Genomic DNA, 27499 nt, shown 5'->3' on the forward strand with positions numbered 1-27499 from the left:
GTACGTGACCTATTTGTCCAATAATAAGTATTGTTTCACTGTGTGTTACTCGTCTGACATCATTAGCTGTCATATGATCAACCGACCAGCCGAGGTCGTCGAACGCAAACAATGAGTGTCTATTAGCAGTTTCTATGTACATGAAAAGGCACCACAATGAACAACATTGGATTAATTATTTACACATTACTAAAGTTATTTCACAATTTCTTAATTGTCTTCATAATAGGTGCAGTTATAAATATTTATTTCGGTTGAGCAATTTATGAAGAAGGTCTTAAACATGCATGTAAAGGAAATCTTAAGTTTTTGTTGGCAATGATATTTCAGTAAATAACAAGTGAAGAAAAAGAGAGAAAGATAATTGCAGCAGGAAACGTGATTACCAAATTGCAAAATTAAGACACGTGTTTTAATTATATCAGTGAGAAGATAATTAGTTTTTAATTATTATTATTTGAGTCTATATTTGAATATAAAAGAAGGTTTATACATTAAAACAAAATTAAGGTACAACAAAATAAAAGAAATATTTGTACTGATGAAATTAACATTTACTAAAATTAAGAATCTGAGTTATATAAGGCTGTGGTTACCAACTTTTTAGACTAGACTCTACAACCCCCTTTGAACCTTGATTTGAGTTCTACCATATGAGGTCAACACAAGTAGAATAAGCCATGGGCGCCCATATGCAAAGTTGCAAGGGGGGGGGCTCAAATATTTCCCCCGTGGTTTAGCTGGATATTTTCTCCGTGGAAACTGATTTCAGGACAGATTAGAGTCATTAAATTTGACATTTTTAATAACTTATTCATTAATGGCTGGAGAAGAAATGTTTTTACATTTTTTCAAAGAAAACAGTACTAAAAGCAAGGAAGTTCTAATTTCAAAGGGGGGGGGGGCTCGAGCCCCCTCTTGCCCTCCTATATGGGCGCCCTTGGAATAAGTTAAATACCTTTGTGCACAAAAAGTAAAATAAGAAATAACAACGTCAAATTGCAGATTACTGCAGACACATATTTCGGTGTTACAAGGAATGTCTTTTTCAATGCAAAAGAAATGAGCTTATGGATGAAAAGACATCTTCCAAAAGCTTTCTTTTGCATTGAAAAAGGTGTTCCTTGTTTGGCCGACACACGTCAGCAGTTATCTGCAATTCATGCTTTTTGATGATATTATTTTTTATTTTACAAACAGAATAATTGGAAACTGAAGCTGGTTTGTAAATAAAAATCTAGATAATTTTTGACACAAAATTTAACTTTATAACAGGTAACTTTATTTTCATTCATAATACACTCTATAATGAAAAAAATTGACGCACCAAGAAGCAATCATCCTATTGCTTTGAAATTTTGTATGCATAAGTGTTTTGACCAGATAGGCAAATGATTAAAATTTGGTGTCCAAAGAATGGGTAGTTTGATCTCCAGTGCATCAAAACTTCGCATCCAGCAGATATATATAAAGAGCAGTTCTTCAACAATTGTTAAAACTTTCAGTTCGATTGTGATTCACATTACCTTTCAACAACTTAAAAATGCCTCGCCGCATGGTTCGTGCTCTTTACAAGCAAATGTCAGAGTTTAAAAGAGGCCATATTATTGGATTGAAAGAGGCCGGTTGGTCAAATCGGAGAATCGCTCATCATTTGAGTCAAAGAGATGTAGCGATTTGAAGATGCTGGCAAGGATGGTTGGAAGATGGCAGAGTTCAGTGTCAAGATGGTAGCGGTCGACCTAGGGTCACAACAGATTGTGATGACGGAGTGATTGTCCGATCAGCTGTTGCAGCACTTTCTTCATCTCTATGAACCATCAGACATTCAACCCAAACACCAGTGTCCATCATGACCATTTACAGATGGTTGGGACAACGAAATCTACGCTCGCGCCGACCGTTACGCCACCTGCCACTGATGGTTACACACTGCCGAGCCAGATTACAGTGGTGCATCGCTCGATCAGGTTGAAATGGTGCCGACTGGGGACATATAGTCTTTAGCGACGAATCCCTCTTCCAACTATGTCATAACGATCATCGAAGACGTGTTTGGAGACACCCTGGGCAGAGGGGGGATCCTGGTTTCACTTTTGCATGCCACACTGGCCCTCAACAAGGCATTATGGTCTGGGGTGCCATTTCCTTTGATAACTGGACCCCTTTGGTAGTAATTCGAGGTACACTTACTGCACAGTGGCACATTGACAACATTCTAAAACCTGTCTTGCTACCGTTCCTTTTGCAGTAAACTCGGCTGATTTTCAGCAGGACAATTTCAGAAAACATACGGCACGTGTTGCTATGAACTGTCTGCAAGCTTGTCAAACTCTTCCGTGGCCGGCCAGATCACCAGATCTCTCTCCCATTGAGCATGTCTGGGATACGATGGGATGGCGATTGCATCTTGCAAGGAATGCTGATAACCTCGTCCGACAATTGGAGCAAATTTGGCCGGAAATACTTCAAGACACCCTCCAGGAGCTTTATCGGTGTTTGCCACGCCGTGCTTCAGCTTGTATCTAGGCTAGATGCAGGGCAATACCTTATTGAACTTGTTACTGTAACTCTGACATAAATTATTCAATTGTTCTGAAATTTAATCATTTACCATTCTGTGCATTGTCTTCCTATCCTCTAATTTTCGTCTCAATCGGATCACTCCTTCTTGGTGTGTCAATTTTTTGTTATAGAGTGTATTAGGACAGATTATTATTGGAACATATGAAACCCAAGACTAAAAGAAATAAAAAAAAAACTTTTTGAGGTAATCTGGGGTCTAAGTGAGGTTGGTGTACAATGCAAGTTACATTCACAATATTAATGAAAGACGTTGCTCTTGAGGTAATCTGGGGTCTAAGTGAGGTTGGTGTACAACGCCAGTTACTTTCACAATATTAATGAAAGACACTGCTCTTATTTAATACTTAAATATTACTTCAAAATTAAGAGTACTTAGTTTTACTTCATTATTTTTTTCAAACATTTATGCCCCTCCCCCCTGAAATATTTCTGCACTCCTGAGGTTGATCCAAGTGTTGAAATTGTACAAACACTTGGATTATAGATCAGAATTTACCATTCTTCAAAAATATATCCAACATATTGATGTGTATTTAAACAAATAATAATTTAAAAAATAATAACAATAATAAATTTTTATAAAATCTTTGAAAACAAGCTAGCATTATATATGAGGGCATTTATTATGACAATGAACTCCCAACTTAAAGCTTTTATGTTGATACAAATCAAAGCAGTTGAAGAGCAAAAAAAAAAAAAAAAAAGGAAAAAAATCTAAATTTTCAAAGAAAGTCGAATGCACATTAATTATTGATGCACACAATTAACACAAGTTTAATGGAATGAGTTTGGATGTAACAAATAATGCTATTTACACATGCATTCAACATTTTTAACAGAGTATCTAAAACAGCTGAAATGCTGGAAAAGCAGAATTTAATGGTTCAAGTAAATCAAGCAGATAATAGACTGTGCCAGCAAATCCTGCAAAACAAAGCAAGATTTTACAAGTTTATCAGCAAATATTTTATATATATATATATATATATAATAATAATAATAAAAGTGAAAAATATTGAAAAGACCACACCAAAAGCCCATAGATGCGCAACGCAGCAAAACTAAAAAGCCAAGTAAATATAAAATTAAGCAAACAGAATTACAAATATTGAACAAATTATATATAATTAATTTGTTCAATATTTGTAATTCTGTTTGCTTAATTTATATATATATATATATATATATATATATATATATATATATATATATATATACACACACACACACATATACACACACATATACACACAGATGTCTCCACTTAATGTGAGCACTTTGAGATCCAATGATTTTGAAAACAATAAACGATTCACCAAACTACATAAATTTAGCAATTTAAGTCCAGCACAGGGTTTCAAAATAAAACAAAAAATATTTATGACATTTTTATTTTCATTAAAATATAAAAAAATATACATAATTTTGAAAAACCATCTATTGAGGTAGTGAGAAGCATAAAGGGAGGACATTGGACGTTTTAAAATAGTGTTTGAAGTGCAGATCCAGGGAAGGATCTCATTGAAATTTTGTTCTAAATCACAATGTTTAGCAGCATCTACCAGGGCTACTGGTACTATTTCTTGCCCCAAAGCAGAGGTTTGCAAAACAAAACAATGAGTTTAAAAATGTAGCAAAGCAAAGCAATGTTTTTTAAACTCATTGGAGCAGTATTGTACTCCACCTCTCACTCTTTCAGTGCATTAAGCATTTCAACATCTGTAGGATGCGTGTCATCATCAAGGCCTTCTTCATCTGACTTATGAGTTCTATCATCCATCTATTTTTCTCCAGCAAAAATCTGACAAACTTCAGATTATATTAATAAAAGATACACAGAGTGTTTGATTGATTTTCATTCATGGTCTTAACTCTTCAGATGTCATATCTGAAGGCTTTGCTATCATATTTTAGTTTCCTGGTCAACTCTTTCAAAACCTTTTGAGTAATGAAACAGTTTCTGATCTTTTCACACCCGATTCTTGATTCAAAAATTGATAATATTAAATGTTATAACAGTCACATAAAGAGAAAATTTTTACAAACAAACAGAAAATCAAACCCAGTGATTTTGATAACAACAAGTGATTGATAACTTAACTGTGACAACATTAAGAGCAGACTCCTATATATATCTATATACTAGGGCAGAGCCGGCCTTAACTCATTCAGGGCCGAATTAGAGAATTCTGGTGGGCACCTTTACAGAATAATTGCATTTAATTTGAAACACGAAAAAAAGAATGAGAGTGAATTTTAAAAATGTTATGCAAGTTTAACACTGAGAAATTCTTCGTTCGCAATTTAGTGCTTTGACAGAAAAGTTGTATAGCAAAAGCTACAAGACCTAAAAATGATATTTAAGGCTGTGTTTGGTGACGTCAGCAATCGGACAGAGGTTTGAGGTCAGGGAACCTGACCTTTGTACTTGACATAAAAATGTTTTAAATTGAATTCTTAAAAGCCCAGTTTAGGCTGGAGAAGAAGTTTGAGAAAAGAGAAGTTCTAAGTCCTCTTTCGAAAGAATTAGGAAAACTAAAGCCAAAATTTCAAATTTAGGCAATTTCCGGTAAAAGTAAACGAAAGGGAACAGATTTTCTTGACTAAATTTATTTTAAGACTGTAAGATATTTTGATGCAGGCAGTGGAAAGAGGAGATGACAGCCTTTAGAACATTTTGTTTTTCGAAACTGACTTCAAATTCAGTCTGTTTTTAGGAAAGAAGAGAGAAGCTGTACCGTGGAATTTTCTAAATCCTAAATTTTTAGCTTTCAGTTTGTAATTTTAAGGCTGCTCTTCAGTGAGGGAAAACTTTGAAGTTAGGGTGTAAATGACTTTCTTCCTTGAACGATGGGCGTGAACCTGAATCAAGTGATTGACACTTCAACAGCCAATGGAGTGGACGGTAATCGATGTAAGGCAGGAACACGTGACCTGTCACAGCTGTCATTGTTCTGGAGGGAAAGAAACCCCTAAATGACCCCCGTCGTGAAGAGCAATCAAGGAAATTAGCTGGCGGCCGAAACCCCACTTGAACAGTACCGATGCGAAGGTTGAACAGAACAGAAAATAAAGTCAGTACCAAAGGGTCTGCCGTAATTTTTGAAACAAAGTTTTTTTTTTTTTTTTTTTGGATATGCGTTCCCAGATTTTATATTCATGAAAAATTTATGAATGAAAAGAAAATTTATCATAAATTGAACAGGAAAAACGATTGTCTTATTTTTTTTTTTTTAAACGATGTTTTCAATTGCCACGTCCGAATCTTATTTCGTTCATAAAGCTAATTAGTTTCTTGTCTGATGTTTAATTAAAGAATGCAATTTTTTGCGTTAGGATATGATTATATATATATATATATATATATATAACAAGAGGTATAAGCTTAGTGTAAACCTGTGGTGTAGTCCCGGAAAAAAAGGGTGAGGGGTGAGGAGGGAAGATTACATATCGGTTATCGGATATTTACAGTCAAGAGGTGGAACGATGCTGATTTTATTTTTAATTATTGTGAGAACGGCAGAAATGTCGTAATCAGAAAACAATTTCATATTAGGATATGGTTACATTTCAAAGAGGGGGGGGGGATCCCGCTATTTTTAGTATATATGTATATATATATATGGTCGAAAAAGGAATACTTCTGCAATTCGATGGAGGATATGCAACGCTGAACTGACATTTTTGTTAATTAATCAATTACTGTTTTAGATATTTATTTATATTTTTCTGGTGATTCATCATGCGCAGGGCTGCATTTGTTTACTATCAGTAAACAAATCATCCCGCAAAAACATAGATAATCAGCATGGTGACTAGAGCAGCATACACAAGACTAAATGATTAATATACTTCTTAAAATTGAAATTCTTTTTCAAAAATAATAATAATAATAATAATAATAATAATAATAATATTTTACGCATTAGACGAAAAGTGCAACAGGCTATAATAATAAGTAGTTGGTAAGTCTTTTATTGAAGTGTATTTTCGAAGCAGCAGTTATATGATGTTTGAGAACATTTGAAAATACATTTCGTGGGTGGAATTACACGAGCAACAGGGAATTACTTGCAATAATGTACTTAAATTAAAAATACAAGCTGCAGTTTACTTGCAGTACACTTGGAACAATGTACTTCGACTTATTCAAATGCAAAATGTTAGGAGGAATAGAATAACTTTTTAAAACTTTTGATTTTTTTTTTCTTCTCAGGTCTTTTTTTTTCCTAACGGTTTTCAATTTTTGGTTACATTAGTTATGCATTGCTTTCTGCGATTCAAAATAGTAATAATAACAATAAACATAATCAGAAATGCTTTCCTTTCTGCGGATACTATGGTGAGAAAAGCAACGGCTAAAAGCATAATTTTCAGAAAATTCATTCATGCTCGCATTTCGAAATTAAATGAAACCTCTTTATTACCACACAATGTTGACAGCTTCGTGCAAACGAAGTCCTAAACTTGATAGCTGCACTCAATCAAGCTTTCATTGATGCAAACTATTGCAATCAATCAAACAATCGTAACAATTACGTGGAATATTCCCTATTTACGTCAATTGTTTGCTTGTAAGAATGTGAACAATGTCTTACATACGTAATTTATATTCAGAAAAAAATATCAGAATTGAAAATATAATTCCACATTTGCAAATCACACACATTAGTATACTATCCTTTAAATTTTAAAAATATTTCAATTTAATTTTTCTCTTTTTGTATAAAAGTATTCATGAAGCATAATTTATAAATTGTTGAGTGTACTAACATTTATTGCTCTAATTTTTCTAATTTTTCTTTTTTTTTCTTTTTTTTTTTTTTTTGATCTCTTCTCGACTTCCCGGAGAAATTTTAAACTGTTAGCAAAATTAGGGTAACTCAAATAACTCCAGAACGTGGAAGAGAAATCTGTCAGGCCCAATAAAAACTTTTTGAATGATGTAAAAGGCAGAAACACATGTATCTATCTCTATTGATAAAGATGTTCTTAATAACCCCGAAACAAGTGTAATTTAATTTGCACGTTTTTACATTAAAATAGTGTAATTTCTATGTCAATAAATGTTAACATTTAAAATCAACAAAAGTTGAGAGATGTGCGCAAAGTTGCGTGAGACTAATACCAATCATTCGCCCTCGAATACCTTATTGCTTGACCAAGACCAAATATATTCTTTTTTTGAGCGACCACAGTTGGTTATTGTTTTCACTTGTCCGTAGTTGATGTTCTTTCGACTTTAATTTTCTATTCTTTTAATGCAAACTCGTCTGTTCCACGTGTCTTCGCGAGCATGTCCCTCCTCCTGGGCGGTGAAGTTCATGTCCCCGCCATCAATTTTACTTATTCCCGACCCTCTCGATTTTACACAATACTTTTCAGACAAAAACAGCATTCAGTCAACAATGTCCAGCATCCAGCCCCTGGAATTCATTTGAATGTAGACGTCTTGTATTCAAATCATGACTTTTACAAATATAATTCTGATAGGAACCATTTGTAGAAATAAGAAACCCAACGAGTAGGGTTCTACCACAATTCGTGATTGTGAAAAACATAATTTAAATTCAAGACATCAAAATTCAAATGAAAGCTATGGGCTGGATGCTAAATGTTTCTTTCTTTTCTGTTTGGTATTAATTTTTTTTTTTTTTGAATTTTTTCCCCCCATTTATGAATAATATTAAATAATGATAATGTTTCAATGAAGCTTTAACACCATTTTAAATCGGGTGTTCCAAAATAGCTTCAATTTTTAAATGTGTAAATTGTAAATAAAATATGCACTTCAAAAAGCATGAGCTTTGTGCAAGAAATAGATAAAAGTCAAAAACAACGTCTTAAAAGCACAAGTAAAAGATGTAAATTATAAGTGTAGAAAATGCATTGCTTGATTGAAAACTTGTGGCTATGTATTTGTTTTTTTATCCAGGATATTAAAAAACTTTGACCTTTGACACTTTGAATTAAAATTCAACTAGAAATTTGGTTTTTCGTACTAATATTCAAGCCGTATATATCGTATTTATGGTTCAGTTCCCTTCTTGTTGTTTACCTTTTTATAGCGAAATTGAGGCTATATACGAAATTGTTATTCGGTTCCTTAGACTTCACTATGAACAGACGCGACTGCACAGTGCATACACACAAATATATATTGATAAAGATCGGCTAAAATTGAAAAACCTTAGGTTTCGGGGAAATGTTTTAGACGTCAGACAAATTATTTGTCTGAGCTTATGAAAATTTCAGTGTAACACGACTACCGAAAGATTCTTAGAACATGGTGTATTCATCCAGTTAAAAACAAAATGGTCAGTGTTCTCCCCCTTCCCCCATCAGTTCTCTAATTATCTGTAAATTTAAACCAGTGGTTCCCAATCTTTTGCACGTTGCGACCCTTTTTTGACTAAGTAAAGGACCTGTGATCACGTAGCCTACATGTCAGTAAAGTATCGCAAGGTGTGGACCTAACCTGGCAACATTGTGAAAGCTACGTTAGATCCTACATTACAAAACTGCTATGTTAGATTCGATCCACCCCCAACTATACTGTGGTAGGAATAATGTTTCGACCGAAGAAGAAACGCTACACGACCCTGGGAACCCAACCCTGCTTTAAAACAATTTTTTTATACTCATTCATGCTTTAAAGAAATGCAGGTATGTATCATTTTTCTCCTTAGAAAGTCTTCAAAAGAAAAATTCAGTGAAATTCTGTTACAACGTATATCAGTATAACGAAGTACCCGTTTCAACCAAATAAGTTTTCAGTCCCGATTTTGAAGTTCATTGTTACTGGATTTCACTGTATTATGAATTACATGATCAATGTGTACATACCTTGTAAAGAATTTTTTACGAGTTTGGCTCGAGAAATTATTTTCAAAAATGTTTGTTGAGCTGTGGAAAGCATTTTATGCGTTTACATTTGTAGTAACATAGTATAATATAGACAAAAATAGAATCCAAATATCTAGTAAGTATCTAGAATACGGTTTTGGACTCGGTTTTTTTTTTTTTTTTTTTTTTTTTTTAAGAAATGGTCGCTTTATTTCGAACAAAGTCTCAAAAGAGTGCTGGAAATATTTTGCCAGATTTTTTATGGAGCAAAATATCAAACAGTACCTACCACCTCTTTCAACGAAATTCATTTTTTCTCGAATTTTAAACAATCAAAGAATGGATATTTCAAAAAAGGAAAAAGTACACGACACAGATAGAGGCTTGAAAAATACTCGGAAAAAAATTTACATGAAAACTTCAAAGGAATTTGTAAAATCTTCATCCAACTTTCCCCGCAGGTTAACATTGGATCCGTAGGCTTTCAGACTCTCAGTGAAAAGCATCCTTAAATTTGCTTATAAAATAGCATTAATATACATATTTATCTTTCTTTGGATGCACCAGCTCCATTGTTTATGCCTTCTTGATGTTGTGAAAAGTAATGGGGGTAGTGCATCCCCAGAAATAGAAATATTCATTAATGCTATATTATAAGCATACTTAAGATAATTTTAATCTTAATTATATCCGTGAATGAATTTGAATAACACGAAAAGGTTCTTCACTGAAGGTCTGCGATGCAACTTTACGCAAAATGCGATACTTCCTTTTTTTTTAAATTTACAACGTGAAATTTTTTTTTTCGGATATAGGGTTTATAGGTGTGAGTCCTATACTCTGGTTTCATGCCAAAAAATAAGGGAAAAAATTGTAAAACAAACCCCTAGAAAAAAGGATGGATTTTGATGATTTTAAAAATATAATAAGTGGTAATACCCCCCATGAGTTAACCAATTTCCTTCATATGTTCTTGCGTACAAACGTAGCACCTCTCTAGCCCCTCAGAAAAGTATTAATGTATAATATAACGATAACTTCCCCTCCAAATAAAAATAATGGCTATGAAACTCAAAAACTGAAAAAAATTGCGGGCGACATTTCCAAAAAAGCGGGACGTGTGAATGGGAAAAGGTGGTCATATTTGGATTCAGGAGGTCATTTAGCACAAGAATTCACAAGAATTATCTCAGAAGCACCCTTTAAAAACTATATCCTTTCTAAACACAAATCAAATCGTGAAGATTTGTGGCATGTGGATTCACTTTCAAAAGCACTCATTCATTCCTTCATTGAAAAATGCCTCCGGAAAAGAGGGGAGTAGTAAATGGAAACGGTCGTTTGCGCTAATGATCGTAAATCTTATACACCTCACCCGGTTTTTCCCCTCAAGAAAGGAGGGGACCAGTGAAGGGCGTGGCTTAGTAGAGAAATTGAGCTTTTTCGAAAATATTTCAGATGGTTGGAACTCCGATATTTTTTTAGAAATGGTCGCATCATTTCAAACTTAGTCTCAAAAGAGAGCTGGAAATATTTTGCGTGTTGGGGCGTTCTTAAAATTTCGATAGCACGATTTGCAGCTTTTTTACAGAGCGAAAGGTCCAACAGTACCTCGTTTTCGAAGAAATTCATTTTTTCTCGAATTTTAAAAAATCGAAGAATGGACGTATCAAAAAAGTAAAAACTAATATACACAGACATAGGCTTGAAAAATACTCAGAAAAAAAATTGACCCGAAAACTTCAAAGGAATATTGTAAAATAACCTTTAACTTTCCCCGTAGGTTAGCATTGGATCCGAAGCTTTCAGACTCTCAGTGAAGAGCACCCTTAAGGGAAGGGGTAAACCCCAAAGCAGAATACTACTAAATCTGTGATGCACGTCGCAGAACAGATGCCTGAGCTGCAGAACAATTCTGTTCAAAAAAGAGAGGAATACTCAGACAAATTTTCTGCAGGAAATCTACAGAAACTGCAGATTTTCTGCAAATATCTCCCAACTCAAGATAGAGTTTTGCACAAATTCTGCAGATTTCTTTAAATTAGAAAAAAAATCTAAAATTCTCAGAAATAGGATAATTTGACGGAAAGCTCGCGAAAAATGTTGAATTCGATAAGTTATTAAGTTATCTTCAAGAACTTTAGATTTACTTTGAACTTAAAGAAATCTGTAGAATTTGTGCAAAATTGTATCTTGAGTTGGAAGATATTTGTAGAAAATTGCCAGTTTCTGTAGATTTTCTGCAGAAATTTCATATTCAAAATCTGAAAAGATCCTGATTTTTCATGCGTTTTTAGTTCCTCTTTTAATTATTCTTCCCAATAGATTTTAATCCACTGCAATTTCCTCCATAAACGTATGTTTTGGAAAACATGCTAACATTAAAACAGTCGGTCGCCGAAAATTGTGTGTCTTATTAAGATTTCAATCTTTTTGCATCATGAAAATATTTCAATTATTTAGAAAGTTTCGAAGTGTCTTATGATATGCTACTCTAACCTCGACTCATTTTATTTACTTATTAACATTTTTTTCCATTGTGCATTCATGGCATGTAAAATGAACGTGGTATCACACCTAGGGTCAGATTTTTATAAAATTTTCTATCTTTGCTCTTTCTATGCATTTTAGAAAGCATATAAAATACTTTTGGAGAATCTCAATCATTTTAGGTTCTACAGAAATGCATAGCAACAGTGAAGTTTTAAATACTGAAAAAAAAAAAAAAAAAAACTCCTATATGAAACGATTTTGATTTAGAGCTCCCAATTTGTGGAAAAGTACACATTGGTTGCTTCTGCATACAATGCTTAAAGTACTTGCAAAACATTTTTGGTTGATGAAAAATTTTATTTTGCATTTCAGAACATCGTCAAGTATTCAAGCTTTGGGGGGGGTGGGGGGTAAAAGGTTCGGGGCCGCTATCCTGGAAATTTATCGAATTCGGAATTAAAAAAAAAAACAACTTTGGAGGTAGTAGGAGAGAGAGGAACCTCCTACTTTAGGAATATACTTTTATTCAAGGTTACAAAATGAAAACCACGATTTGTCACACTGTTACAACTTAGGAACCAATTGCTCAGAAATTGGTTTCTGGAAAGCAGATACAAACTTAGCCCAACATTAATATTAAGTAATAATAACCTAGTTCTCAGTTGGTAATTTTGTTTCCATTTCTCTGTTTTGTTTTTCTTTTTTGAAGGGGAATAAACGATTTTATATAGATAATCAAAAGTAATAATATTTTACTGTCATATTGATGTAGAGTTCGTTTTGTAGGATATTTTTCATTCAGTAAAATAACCTTCAAAATCAGAAAATAAACAACTAGTAGCTGCAGATAAGACCTTGATGAAAAAAGTTATTCTTTATCCCACAAGCATCTTTTTTCTAAAAGGAGAAAAAAAAGGGTAGGGGTTCGGATTTTAATTGAAGGTTTTAACCCGCAACCAATTGTGGGACTGCACTGATTACACTGTTTTTACAAGTAGCTGTTAACAATTTGTTTTCTACGGAATTATTTTAAAGATGCTTTAAGCATCAATGACGCTGTTATTTGATGGGCAGAGGTTCTTTAACATTGCACGATAATAAGAGTACTGCTGATATTTGGAGCAAGTTGTATTCAAGATAATTTATATCACACAAGTATTTTTGGAAATATATTTTGCTAGCCATAACTCCTGGTGCTTTTGGTGAATTTGAAATTAGCTAAAAGCTGCAGGAGCCTTCTTTACTCCATTGATTGAACTAAAAGTAGCTCCAAACTCCCAGAAGTATCAGTTAAATAAAAAGTTTTAACTTTTTATTTTCATGCATTTTTTCTTTTGTTTATCTAATGGGGAAAAAAATCTTCTAGAGCGGGTCTCCTACTAGCGCGGGGCCCTATTGGACCCTTTTGCTTTCATCATCATAAGGCCGGCTCTGTACTAGGGTGAGTCCAGTGGCAAACCCAGACAAGGGTACCCATATGCAAAATTTTAAAGGGGGGCTCCGATACTTTCCCCATGGTTTAGCAGGAAATTTTTTCCATGGAAACAGATTATTAAAGATTGAAATTTTTAATAACTTATCATGAATGGCTGGAGATGAAATATTTTTACATTTTGCAAAGAAAAAAGTACTAAAAGCAAGGAAGTTCTTATTTCTAAGGGGGTAGGGCTTGAACCCCCACTTGCGCCCCTATATGGGCACTCATGGACCCAGACAATCCTTTTGGGAGGAGCAAATGAGTAATGCAGGGGTGTCCACCGGGAGGGGGGGGGGCAAAGCGCAGACTGCAACATTGAAATTTTAAGGGAGGGTGTTTTGAAGGGTATTTTTCTCATTTGGGGGGTTCTTGCTTTTGGGGTGGTTTCTGTGATATGGGGAAGGGCAGCGCCCTTGCCCTTAGGGAGGGTGGGCACCCCTAATGCAATATATGGGAGGGGGGGGGGGCTGACTAATGAAACTAAAATTTTAAAAATGTAACTGAAGCATGATGTTTTTTAGGGGTTTTTCTTTCGAATAATGTATATGCTTCAAAAAGTTTGAATAAAAGTTAAAAGCGTTTTGAGTACAAAGAATAACTAGTATGTTGTGGCCATCACGAAACTTTCTTCTATATTTTTCTTTTTTTTTTCTGATCCCTCCCCATGCTTGACGAGGAAGCAATATTCCCAACAAAAACAAAATTACACATGCAAAAACTTGACGACTATCCCAATGTCTGAATTATTGCAAAAGCAAAGCAAAGAGCGAAAATTGAAAGTTATTTTAAAAGCCTTGCTTGAATTAATTACAAATATTTTATTTGTTAACAAACATAAGATGGCAACAGTTAAAAATTTTAAATCATTGAGATAATATTTCCTATCATTTCCATACAATTAAAATTACGAGAAATACGCAGACGACAATCTATTACGATTTATCTTTCTTATTGTTGCATTAATAAAAATATTTTTATTCGCAAAAAAAAAAAAAAAAAAAAAAAATCAACACCTCGTGGAGCGATCGGCGTCAAAATTGAACCAGAGCCTGTTTACATATGGATTCACATATATTCCAAAATTCAACCAGAACGTAGCATTACTTCTTGAGACAGGGCACTCAAAATGGAAAAAAAGAACGGGTGATTGCGCTACCCCCTTTTTAGCTGTTGGCACAAAAATAAAATCAGTTCTTATACCCACTAAGGGCTACTTGCCGATAAATTTTTCTTTCATTCTGTTAATTATTTCTTGAGATACAGCAGTCACAATTGACGACAAAAAACGTTCTATAGCTCAAGCCCCGTTTGAGTTATTGACACCAAAATTGAATCAGCACCTGTTCCTGTTAATACCAACATATGGACCAAGTTTTGTTTGATTCCGCCAGTTACTTCCTGAGGAATAGCAAGCACGCGTAACTCGAAAAACGTCCCATTGCTCCACCCCCCTTGGAGGAATTCGCGCCAAAAACTAATGGGCACAAGTTCACATAGGGGCACATATGTGTACAAAATTTCGTTCGATTTCATGCGGTAGTTTTTGTTGTAGAACGGCCACAGAAAACTGGTCACACACAGACGTGACACACATACATACACACACACACACATACACACATACACACACAGACAGACAGACATTTTCCAAAAATGGTCGAAATGGACTCAGCACACCTCAAAACGTACGAATCCGTCAAAATTCGAAATTCGAAAATTTGCACGAATCCAATACTTTCTTCTATATATTAGATATAGAAGAAAGTAAAAAGTTGAATATTGAAAAAAAAAGGAAGAATTTCTACTAATATTCTGGATCTCTATAATCAGTAGCCATTTAGGTCCTCAATTGTACTTTTTTCCTTATAAAAGAAAGGTTACAGTATCAAGATGGCGTTTCTTTTTACCAGTTTTAGTAGGTAATACGAAAATTGCATTTGTAAATAAAATTTGAAGATAGTTATGGATTTGTTGTTGATTGAGAGTTTAACATTCAAACAGTAGGAGTGTTTGAGGGCTCTCCTTCAAAAATTTTTGTTAGGAACGCACTTTTAGATATTCTTTTATGGTTAACAGGAGGAAGAGAGGTTTAGAGGTCCTACCTTGGAAATTTTTTTAAATTTAAGGGTAAATTTTCGAAAACACAATAGTTTGCCTTCTTCGATGGCTTGAATGGATAGGATGAAATTTAGGAATTCTCCCCAGTCTTTTTTTGATATCAGAGCTCCAAAAGTGCAATGGTAGAGATGTTTAGTGATGCTAAAAAGCAGGGGGTTGGGGCTTCTCGGAAAAATTTTTGGGGGTGGAGTTCTAAAAACACAATTTTATCCTACCTTTGTTGACGTAGAGAAAGACATGGTGTTTAGAACTTTTCCCCCAGAAATGTTTTGATGTAGAAGAACCAAAAACGCATGTGTAGAGGACCTTGCGATGATTTGTTGAAAGAGGAGGAAAGAAGGACATGGGAGTTCCTCTCCAAAAAATTTTGAACTTGAAGTCCTGAAAACGCAGTTGTAGGCCATCTTCTATGTCATTGAGGGAAGGAACAGGGTTCGGAACTTTCCATCGGAAGTTGTTCAAAATGGAGTCAACAAATGGAAAACATGATGGTTGGCCATCTTTGGCAGCATTGAGGAAAGGGATTGAGTCGAGAGTTGCCCCTCAACTTTTCGATACTGAAGCGTCAAAAAAGCAATGTTAGTGGATTTTCATTGATGTTAGGGGAAGAGCTCGAGCTTGGGGGCTCTGCCCCAGAATTTTTTTGGGAATTGAAGTCCTAAAGTCACATTTGAAGGCCTTCTTTAAAGACATTAGGCGAAGATGTGAGATTCCATACTCTCTCCCGGAAATATGTTGATACTAGAGTTCCATAAACATAGTTTAAGATTTTTTTTTCTGATGTTAGGAAGAGGTGAGGTTTTGTAGTCTTCCCGTGAAGTTTTTTTGGAACTGGAGTCTTAAAAATGTAATAGTAAGATAACTTTGGTAACATTAGGTAAAGAGATGGGATTCAAGGAATCTTCCCCAGCGATTTTTTTGAAATTGAAGCTAAAAATATACACATATTTGAAGGCATTGAAGTTCAGGTTCTCTCCTATGGAAAATTTTTCCAATTAAAGTAGTAAAAATGCAGTTGTAGCCGATTTTTTGTGAATTGGGGGGTAGAGGGAGAGGTGGTCCTCTCCCAGAAATTTTTTGAATTCACAAACCTTCTGGTTGGGGAATCCCCCCCCCCCCCCCTGTGAATCGGCCATTGGATGACTCACAAATTTTGCAATCTTTGATATGAGAATATTTGCAACCAACAAAAAAGACAGCATTAAGGTTTGCTTATCACACAATGCCATTGGCTTCTGATATGAGGTAAGTACATTTATTGAAAAGAAACAGATAAACGAACTTAATTACAGAGCTTTTGCCCTTTTAGTAACTCAGAAGCAGCACTGCAAAACATATGTTGAGCTAAAGGCGAAGGCTTGGCAAACCACATCACTGCAATAAGATGGATTGTAAATAATTATATTAATTACTATGACAGTTACAATTATTATAAAAATAATCATAATAAAACATTATTATTAACATGGTATTGAAGAAGTGGCTAAAAGATGATTTATGGCGGTAAAATATGGTGGCCTGTACTTTGAATAGTAAGTTTCTAAAAATGACAATGTATTGCTGAAGAAATGAAATAAGTTATTGCAAAACTTGTGACTCATCCTAGTAGTTAATTTTATAGACATAACTAACATAAACATGCCCATCCGGAAACAATACAATCAACAATTGCTAAAATGCGGGAAAGATAAAATACCTTCAAAAAGTGACAAAGGTCTATCTGGAACTCTACAGCCATGTTTCCCATAATCAAAGCACCATTCAGCAAACTATAAGTAATAAAAGGTTATTAAATTATAACTTGAAGAATGCAAAATTCAGTTAATCTACAAATCTTATGCAGTATCTTTTTTTGCAAGCTTTTCCCATTAGTCCACACATTTTTTGCTGATTAACAGTAAAAGCTGTAAGTGTCAAAAGAAAACTGCATATGTTATATCTAACCAAGAGGCATACAAGCAGTAATTAGAAGGGGGAGAGGGAATCAGTGGGTATTTCATCTCAGGCCATTTCTGAGGAAGCAATAGTACTCCTAAAAATTGACTTCAGAGGAATTTTCCTTAGCCTAATAAACAATGCATGTTTTATTATTATTATTATTATTATAAAAAATGTTGCATTAAACTCTACTCTCTCATTCTACAAGAACTTTAATATTTTGAAAAAATGTCAAAGCATGCTTTCAAGGCCTGTGGTAAAAAAAAAAAAAAAAAAAAAAAAAAAAAAAAAGTAGCTTTCTTTTCAGCGAAAACCAAATATGGATGCTAATTCAATTGAAATTGAAGTAAAATAGATAACAAAAATGTAAAACAAAAGGAAAAGAGAAAAACTTAGTTACAGTAATTAACCTGCCTAAGACAGTACAATGCTACAGATTATTTCATATATATTTCAAGTAAAATGTGAGCTTGAGTTGAACAATTTTAGATTATGATAAGTTTATATTTTATAGAATTTCCATTATTAAAAAAAAAAAAAGAGACAGAAAGAAAGATTTTAAGTATGAAAGTAGAAAACTCAATTTATTCTCAGACTCTGAAATCAAAATAGAGAGAGAATGAAAAATAAATGTAGGTACACTAGTTATAAATTTTATTTCTTCCACACAGGACATTAAGTAAGGCAATTGATTTTACCCCGCCTTCATTCTATGACATGTGAATAAGAAATGCTTTCAAACAACATATCTCTACTACAAAATGGCAAATATCTAAAGTGAATACCAATTATATATATATATTGTTACTGTTAAAGCCTGAAATCTTGTAAATGTCCATATTTGCTGGTGAATAACAACATATGCATAAAGAAATCATCAGCGAAAGGTAGCATACTTCTGGTGAAAATCAACATTTTCCAATTTCGGTTTTAAAAGGTAACATAGATATGATTTTAGTTCTTGTGTGAATATAGCAATGTAAAATACAATATTTTAAAACAACAATTTAATGTTTTCAGCAATAAATATAAATGTATTATGCCTAAGCAACAATCTTCTTTCAGAAAAATGAAAGGAACAATATTTTTAAACACGCAACATTTATTTTAAGCCAATGTTTTTGTTTTGTAATAAATGTTCATAAACGGAATTGCCAATCTAATAGGTAATTCGTGAAAGTGGAAACTGTTGACAACAAGCAGCAATTCTCTTTGCTTACTACCACTATCACTTATCTGTGAATGTGCTATAGAGCTGAATGAAATGCAACGCTAAAATATCTTATTTAACTTACACACAAATATTTGCTCTAGAAACAAATTACTGATAAAAAGCAATACAAAGGACTTTTAAACAAAAAATACATACCTTCACTGCTCGATACAAGTATTTTTCATCTTTTGTCACTTGAAAAAGTCGTAACTGAGCATAACCATTTCCTGCAACGCCATGACATATACCATAACCTTTCTTAAGGAGTCCTTTTTCCCATATAATATCACTACACTTTTTAGCAGCTATTAAATACTTGTCTTCATTAAAAACCTATTAAAAAAAAAAAGAATTACTTGAGGTGCTAATTTAATAAATTTAGCTTGCTAAATATGTCTCACTAAACTTTAATCCAAAGTTCACTCTATTCAATTGTATGTTAAAAAAAAGAAAGAAAGAAAGAAAAAAAAAAGAAAAGAAAAAAAAAAGGAAAAGAGTTTTTGCATAGAAAATTAATACAAGAATACAAGAAAAAGTAAGATGAGATTATTTATAAAATTGACTTACAATTAAACTAAATGAAAGAAATTACAAAAACTAATTAATTTTTACCATTCAAAACAGTTGTACTTCATGGAATGAAGGAGGAATTAAAATATTGTTAATAAATAAATAAACTACTAAAATAATAAATAAAATGAGTCAAGTTATAGCACAGCATATAATAAAACACTTCAAAACTTTCCTCATAACTGAAATATTTTTAGAATGCCAAAAGATTGAAATCTCAAACAAGACATGCAATTTTCGGCGATGGACGTGTTTCCAAAACATACATTTATGGATAACATTGCAGTGGATGAAGATCGATTGCAAAAAATAAAGAGAAGGAGAACGAAAAACGCTAGAAAAATCAGAATCTTTTCAGATTTAGAATATGAAATTTCTGCAGAAACTGCATACTTTCTGCAAATATCTTCCAACAGTTTCTGCAGATGACTTATCAAATTCAACATTTTTCACAAGTTTTCTGACGAATTATCGTAATTTGCGAGAATTTTAGATTTTCTTCTAATTTAAAGAAATCTGCAGAATTTGTGCAAAATTCTATCTTAAATTAGAAGATTTTTGTAGAAAATCTGCAGTTTCTGCAGAAATTTCACAGATATCAATAGAATTCTTGCAGAAAATTTGTGGGTCAATCCATTAGAAATCACCCAAAAAGAATGAAATTTGTTGCTCAACATCTTTGATTTTCCTAATTTTTTTACCAGTTATTTCTCACTACTAAGATTTTGTACGGCATATAGCTGTTTCTAAAGATGATCAATTAAAAGTCATTTTTAACTTATTGCCGTACAAAAAAGATAGGTCTGGAAAGGCCCAGAGTTTTGCTTTTGAAATTATTTTACTGATTTTTTCAATGATTTTACCATGTACGGCATTAGTGCATTTTCTTTTCTTTTTATATATAATTTCATTTTCTTTCAATGCAGTACCAATTAATTGGTACGGGGTTGAATATATGGTTGTGCCAACCCCCCTTTCAGATCAAGGGTTACTGGTTATTTGAAAATGTACAGCATTAGTTGAGAAACATTCTTAAATATTTCAAAGAACGTTTTAAAATAATGCCATCTGAAAATTATGGTCCATGAAAATATTATTTAAAAAAACGCTAATTTTATAATAACAATTAAGTTTTTACGTTAGTTTAATTTATTTCTTTTTGAATACAGGCCGGAATATATTATCTTTCTATACTATTTCCATTTAAAATGAGTGGTACAACAATATAATAATTAATTTTAAACAATGAGGTAAAATTGATAAATTGAAAAAAAAAGTTTAAATTCAGTGTGATTGACTGAAGGAGTAAATTGATAATATTATACGTTTTATGAGCTCACCTAAGGTTGAAAAAGAAAATAATAATAATGCTGTACATTTTTCACTAAAGGGTTAATTTTGGTGATGTGTTTTTCAACGATTTTAAAGGGTATGTTTTTGTCATAAATTTTTGTACGGCATTAACATTATTTTATTAACAATGTGTAGTTTTTAAAAATTCTAATGCCGTACATTTTATGTGGGACTTAAATGGAAATTGTAGTATTCGATTCAGAATCCAACTGGAGCTGTGACGTCATGACTAGAAGCCGTGAAGATCGTTTTCTTTTTCTACTGACCAAGCGTGAAGGATCTGTGGCATTGAGATTTGTGGTTGTTCTGCTTCGAAAAACCGTGACCCACCCCCCTCGAAAAACTAGCATTATTGGGAAAACTATTTTTTTTAAAAGAAGAGAGAGAAATGTTTTGTACTATAAAGCACCTAAGTTTTAAAACAGAAGCTTTCATACTTTTTGTGGGATGGTTGTAGTAAGCGCCAGAGGCAGGAAAAAGTCCAAAATAAAGAATTTTTTTTCATAAAATCCTAAAAAATGCAAAAATCACTCTTTTTTCAAAGTTTTTTTTATATCTTGATTTAAATAAGGTTTCCTACACTCAGATATGAAAAATATTTCTGTGACTCAAATAATCTTTGGCCTGTGAAGTAGAAAATGCTTAAATTTCCCTTGTGCACAAAATGTTACCTTTTTAAGCCTTGCAATTTTCTTTGGAAGTGTACCACAAGTACACACCCACACAAACATAGATACAGACACAAACTTTTTATTTATTACATGCAGGTTTGGAGTAATTGCCGATTACGTAATCGTAATCTGTGTAATCGATTATTTTTTGTAATCATAATCATAATTTGGCAATGAGACACTCATAATCTTGTAATCATAATCTTAATTAACTGTTTCTTGCATAATCGTAACTGTAATCTAAATTTCAATAATTGTAATCAAGTCTTGTAATCGTGTAATCCTAACTTGCTGTGAGTGAAAACTTGTTAGCTAGGATTCTACAATGGTATAAAGGAGATGGGATGCGGACAGAGAAGAAGATAAGACTTCAACAGAAGCGTAAAAAGGAAGGCCTTTAGGCACTGCTGACGTCAAAAATGAGGATCATAAACGAGCTGTATTGTGAGTGGTTTGTACCCTGTAGGTGTCATTGACAGAAACCCTGCAGGAACGCAGGGCAGGGTTTTAAGGATTGGTCATCAATTTTCATCTCATCACTCAATTGACAGGAAAACAAGCAAAGCTACTGTCTCGGAAAGAGAACAATATGAGCAGTACTAGCATATGTTTCTAGTTTGTGTAAGTTTTGAAAAACAGTATGCCTTTTGGTGTTTTATTACTTTCATTCACAGATGTGTCACCAAAACTGCCTTCAAAAAAAAAAAAAAAGATAGAAACAGCAGTTTTGGAAAATCCTGCCCACACCAGGGCCGAATTCAGCTCCATGCCGCTCCAAGGCAGATTTGAAATCTGCCGCTCCCTACTCCCTGATAGAAGCAAAAACTTAAAACTCGCAGAAAAAGTGTCCCCATAAACTGTCAAGCTTATGAAAAATGATGACGTTTCACAATCCAAGGACGCCCCGATGGGAGGGTCCCCAAAAAATTCATATTCAATGACACTTTCTGAAATCGACACTCGCTTTTCGTCTTCACCAACTGTTTTACGTTCGCAAGTACTATGATTGAAATACATTTGATTTTCGTAAGATGTGTGAAAGTAATCATTATTAAGGTACAAGAAAAAATTGTCTCTGAAAAATGAAAGAATGCTAATATTTTACTTTCAAGAATAAAAAATTAATTTAAAAAAATGTGCAGTTAAAAAAAATTTGCTACTCCTGAAAATTTTGCTGCCCTAGGCAGCTGCCTACTCTGCTTATTGGGAAATTGGGCCCTGTCCCACACTTCCAAAAGTGATAATTCTTTCATAAAAGAGAAAAATTGAAAGTGAACTAAAAGCTCACAAAACCAGCTGACCAAATGGGCATGATATTGATCCCCTAAAATACTGGGGATCAAACATTTATGTGTACCCATTGCTTAGTAAAATTGCACCTTTGCACATAATCTGCTCTAGTTGAGCGTTTGTTGAGCATTGCTAGAAAATTTTACACTTCTCAGAGTTTTTATTAAAAATTCATTTTATACTAAGCATGTCAAAATGAAAAATTTTTTCATTAAAATGGACATAATGCAACAAAATCAGTTTGCACATGTCTGTAAGTTCTTTTTGGCCCAAATCTTTTTTACTGTTGAAAACACAAAATAACCTGGCAGTGAAGCAACAAGAAAATATTTTTAAAGAGACACACTTAAAATTTTCCCTGTCTTACAGGGGAGTCCGGGGGATCTCCCCGGAGAAATTTTTGAAATTGTTGTCCTAAGAACGCAAGTTTAGAGTGTCTCTGTTGATGTTACAGGGAAGAAAGTTTCGTGAGGACTTAAGAGGAAATTTTTACAAAATGAAGTATCAAAAATGCTATTATAGGCGATATTTATTTACGTTAGAGTAAGGGATGGGATTAGGGGTTATTTTCTGTCATTATTTCTGAGGTGAAAATAAATGATGAAGGGGAAATAGATCAATATTAGGCATTCTACCAACATTATAAATTGCCGGTATATTCTCAAATTTACTAAATATATTTTTTAACACACATTATCCACTAAAAGGATACCTAAAAATTAAGTCGTACTTTAATTAAGAGTGCTTAATATTAGATTCCCACTAATAATTAAAATAGCTCATTGTTTGCACAATTAACAAAAATTACTACTTTGATATTAAATTGGCCTTGATTTCTAAACATTAAAAGTTTCTTTTTTTTCCGGAACAAGGCATTTTTTAATTTTTTTTTATTATTTATGAATAAAATAATTCGAGCTTAGTTGGGCTATTGCTTATGGTTACTTCTAGTAGGTAAAACTTTCATATAAGAATTTAAAAAAAAAAAAAAAAACAAAACAAAAGGTTTTGAAATGAAAAAATATTTGCGTTCAAAAGTTACCTTTTCTGGAGAATTACCCCTGTAGTATTCAAGGGTGCTACAAATGTTAAATTTGATTATTTTTTTATCTTGCTGTCTTGCGACTTTCAACCGAAATCTTGGAGATTCCATTAGGCTCACATCTGCTCTCACTTACTGACGAAAAAGCAGCTTTTAGTGCCAGTGGTGCAAACAGGGGGGGATTATGGTACAAGTTGTGCCATCAAAGGTTGGGGGGTGGATTGTTTAAATTTTATTTAAATTTATTTACTGGTTTATTTTTAATTCAAATCATTTATTTTATTTTATTCTGTTTATATTTTATTTCATTTATTTATTTAGTTTGTGTGTGTGTGTGTGTATGTCATTTGCGTAGCACAGAATTTTTCTAATAAAATAGTAATAAAATTTATTTATTGATTTATTTTTAATTTAAATTATTTATTTTATTTTATTCTGTTTTTATTTTATTTCATTTATTTATTGAGTTTGCGTGTGAAAATATGTCATTGGCATAGCACAGAACTTTTCAAATAAAATAATAATAATAATAATCATTAAAAATTAAAAAAAATGAAAAATTAAAAATAAATTTTAAAATATTTTAAAAATAAATGGAATAAAAAATATTTTTATAAAATAAATTAAAAATATTTTTAAAAAATAATAAAATAAAAAAGGGAAAGAGGGTTGAGAAATTTGGGGGGGGGGAATTTGCGCCATTGAACATGTGGGGGGGATGGACGCCTGTTTAGTGCTAATACTTTCTCACGCTTTTTTTTTTTTTTTGCAATGTTTTCTATGTGTTTGCAAACCTATTTTGTTGCATTTTTTTAAATAGTTTGAACATTACATATATGTGTGTAATCTCTTTAATTCTAAAGCTGCGGAGAAGATAACACGACCCATAATCATACTTGCTAACCATAGAAGAAAAAGAAACAGGAGATTCCATTAGAGGTGATTCACCAGCGACATATTTCACAACAAAATTATTAAATTATGCTTTTAAATAACATGAATATTAAATTTAAACTCAATTTTTCGCAATTTTTTTTTATTTTTTTGCAGATGTAAGCTGATTGGTAGTAGCAAGAAAAACGAAAAATACTGCAAAAGGAAAAACCAAAGAATAAGGAGTGGATTTGTTTAAAGTTTTGTACATTCCCCAGTCTCAATCAAAATTGTAGCTACAAAAATTTAATTACTAAAATCCGAAAAAAAAAAAAACAATATATAATGAAAATAAAATATAAAACAAGTAGGTATAGGGTAGCACATGTTAAATTAAACTCAAACTTCTAAAATAATTGAAATATTTTCAAGATGCAAAAGGATTGAAATCTGCTGCCATTTTCGGCAAAGCACGTGCTTTGTTGAACATGCGATGTGGTAAGCTTCCAAAAATAAAATTTTACTAAATGAGTTTTTAATTGGAAAAATTCTTTTTGCAAAATTCTTAAACAAGTCACTTCTTTGAGGACAATGATTTTTTTTTTCGAAAAAAGAAAAAAATTGGAAGTAGTCAGATTTTTCAACAAAAAAAAAAAAAAAAAAAAAAAAAAAGAATTTTTGTAGCATACTAATTAATAAGGGGAAAAAATGGAGTATTTAGCAGCTACCCTTTTCTGGCATAGCTACAAACTATACTTGGGGGGGGGGGGATGGCGCAGAATCGCCTTTAAATATAGTTTTGTTGCAAGTTGATGCAGACAACTTATTTTGGCTTTCTCTAACATAATTGTCATAGAATTCCAGCCCCTGGGGGAAGAATATAGGTTTCATTCCATATTTTTATGCACTATATGGAGTTCTTTTCCATGACATTGATGGATGACTAGAAAAGGGTGCCATCTATTGAGAAGAAAGTGAAACTTTTTAATGATTGACTGAAACAACTGCAAAAATGGGAGAAAATGGTAAAAGACGTGAAATTGGGAGATGGATGCAAAGAACGGGAGTCTCCCGTGAAAAACAGTAGAGTTGGCAAGTATGCGTAATTAAAATTAATTTAGCGTATCGCTCAACGAGATGGTTTGAAGCAAATATCATTCTTTACTATTTTATGTTTAAAACAATATTTTACACTGAAAAGCATTACTCTCTTTGCTGAAAAGTTTTTGATCTATTTTAGACTTCCAGCTGTTGCTATGTACAGTACATCTTAATCTAAACAATTTGATAGTCCAAACTTCCTCAGTTAAAATTAAAGAGGTTTTACTATAAATACTGACACAGACACAGAAAGAGCTAACATGAACGATTTTAACACTATAAAGTACCAAAAAGTTTTTCATTAAAATGAACTACAGGGTATCTTTTAATTAACCTACAACTTTACAATGAAATAACACATGAATATTTGCAGATAGCACTGTAATACTTCTTTTATTGAAATGAACATCAAAAAGGAAAATAAACCAAAATGTTTTCAAAACGAAAATCTTCAGAGATGATACAGTAGTACACGTTGGTCATGATGTCATCAGTAACTCGTTCAAATGTCTCTTTTAATCTTTGCAAATGAGTACGTTATGGACTTCTGAGACTTTTGAGGTCAGTCAGCTTCTTCTGATACACTAAGTCTTTCATGTGACCCCAAAGATAGCAGTCGCACGGATTTATGTCCGGTTAATTTGATGGACAATGTAATGATGCCCCAGGATGGTTGTTCGGGTATTGATAAGCAATAATCCTGTATCCAAAAACAATGGTAATGGTGTCAAACACTCTTCATCACATAAATAACAAATTTTAACAATTAATATGAGGATTCGGTAGATCATCGTCCTTTGGGAGACATTTTCAAGTGGTGTAAAACCAGCATAAAACAGTTTCCTTTTATACCCTCTGCCACTGCATTAATCAGCAGCACAATGTAGTGAGTCTCTGCCAAGTTATTTCATTTTGAAGTTATAGGTTAATTAAAAGGTTAATTAAAGTAAGTATATATAAAAAATAAGAATATTTTACAAAAACTATTAATTGCAGAACTATACAAACATACTTCATAAGAAAGTAAAAGCAGGTGGATTACACCAGGAGCTCCATGGCACCAGTGAACTAATTTGTCTGTAGTATTTCCAAGAGATGAAGGAAAATTTCCAGATGGAAATTGCAGATTCAATACATATTCAATTGTTGGACGAATATATTGATTCAAATCTTCATCACTAATATAATGTCTTGCCTATCATAAAAAGGGCTTATTATCTATCAAGCAATACAAACAATAAAGAAATACAAGAAATAGAGCCTTTTAAAAGTAAATAAACAAAAAAGTTACCATATGACCCCTCATCAGCCAGCACGCCCGAAACAAGTGAGGTTGACCTTCATGTTAAGAAATTCAAATTTATAGCATGCCAGATAATTCAGAATGTTTTACAAAAAAAAAAAAAAAGACCGGAAAAATATTATTTATTTAGTCAAGAATAAAATAGTCAAAGTTTAACAAGAAACAAGGTAAAATTAATATGTGTTATTCATTACTGTAGGTCTTCATTATTAATTTAGTTATAATGCCAAGAAAAGGATAGATTCAGAAGCAATCATAGTAATTGTCATTCACTTTTCTTTTTTTAAATAAATTATTTTAAATTACAATTTTTCATTTATTAAACACCTGCATTAAATTCTTTATGGAATTTTAAAATAGTATATATTTAGAACTAAAAATGTTTACTCTGGTTCTTTTTTTTTTTAATTTTGTAGTTAATTAGATTTTTTTCATCAGATAAATAATAACATTGCTGATTAGTTGATTAATATTTTGTCAAATTTGAACCATTTATTAATATTAATAAGATATACAGGGTGTTCTGTTTTAACCTGCAAGACCTTTACTTTTGCAACCGTATGTTTTAGATGTATACTTTTAATTGTAAACAAAAAACAAAAAAAAAAGTTTGACATTAGTACTA

General features: G+C 32.7%; 1 protein-coding gene across 1 annotated transcript in view; it reads right to left on the reverse strand.

The window, feature by feature from the left end:
• Positions 1–3213: 3213 nt before the first annotated feature.
• Positions 3214–27499, reverse strand: part of LOC129229534 (lanC-like protein 2) — a 68932-nt gene continuing 44646 nt past the window's right edge. The window contains 4 exon segments of the mRNA XM_054863855.1: positions 3214–3510; positions 17217–17289; positions 18828–19004; positions 26584–26766. Coding sequence (XP_054719830.1) covers positions 3431–3510; positions 17217–17289; positions 18828–19004; positions 26584–26766 — 513 coding nt within the window. The 3' untranslated portion in view covers positions 3214–3430.

This window comes from Uloborus diversus, chromosome 9, assembly GCF_026930045.1.
Source record: "Uloborus diversus isolate 005 chromosome 9, Udiv.v.3.1, whole genome shotgun sequence".
Taxonomy (NCBI): domain Eukaryota; kingdom Metazoa; phylum Arthropoda; class Arachnida; order Araneae; family Uloboridae; genus Uloborus; species Uloborus diversus.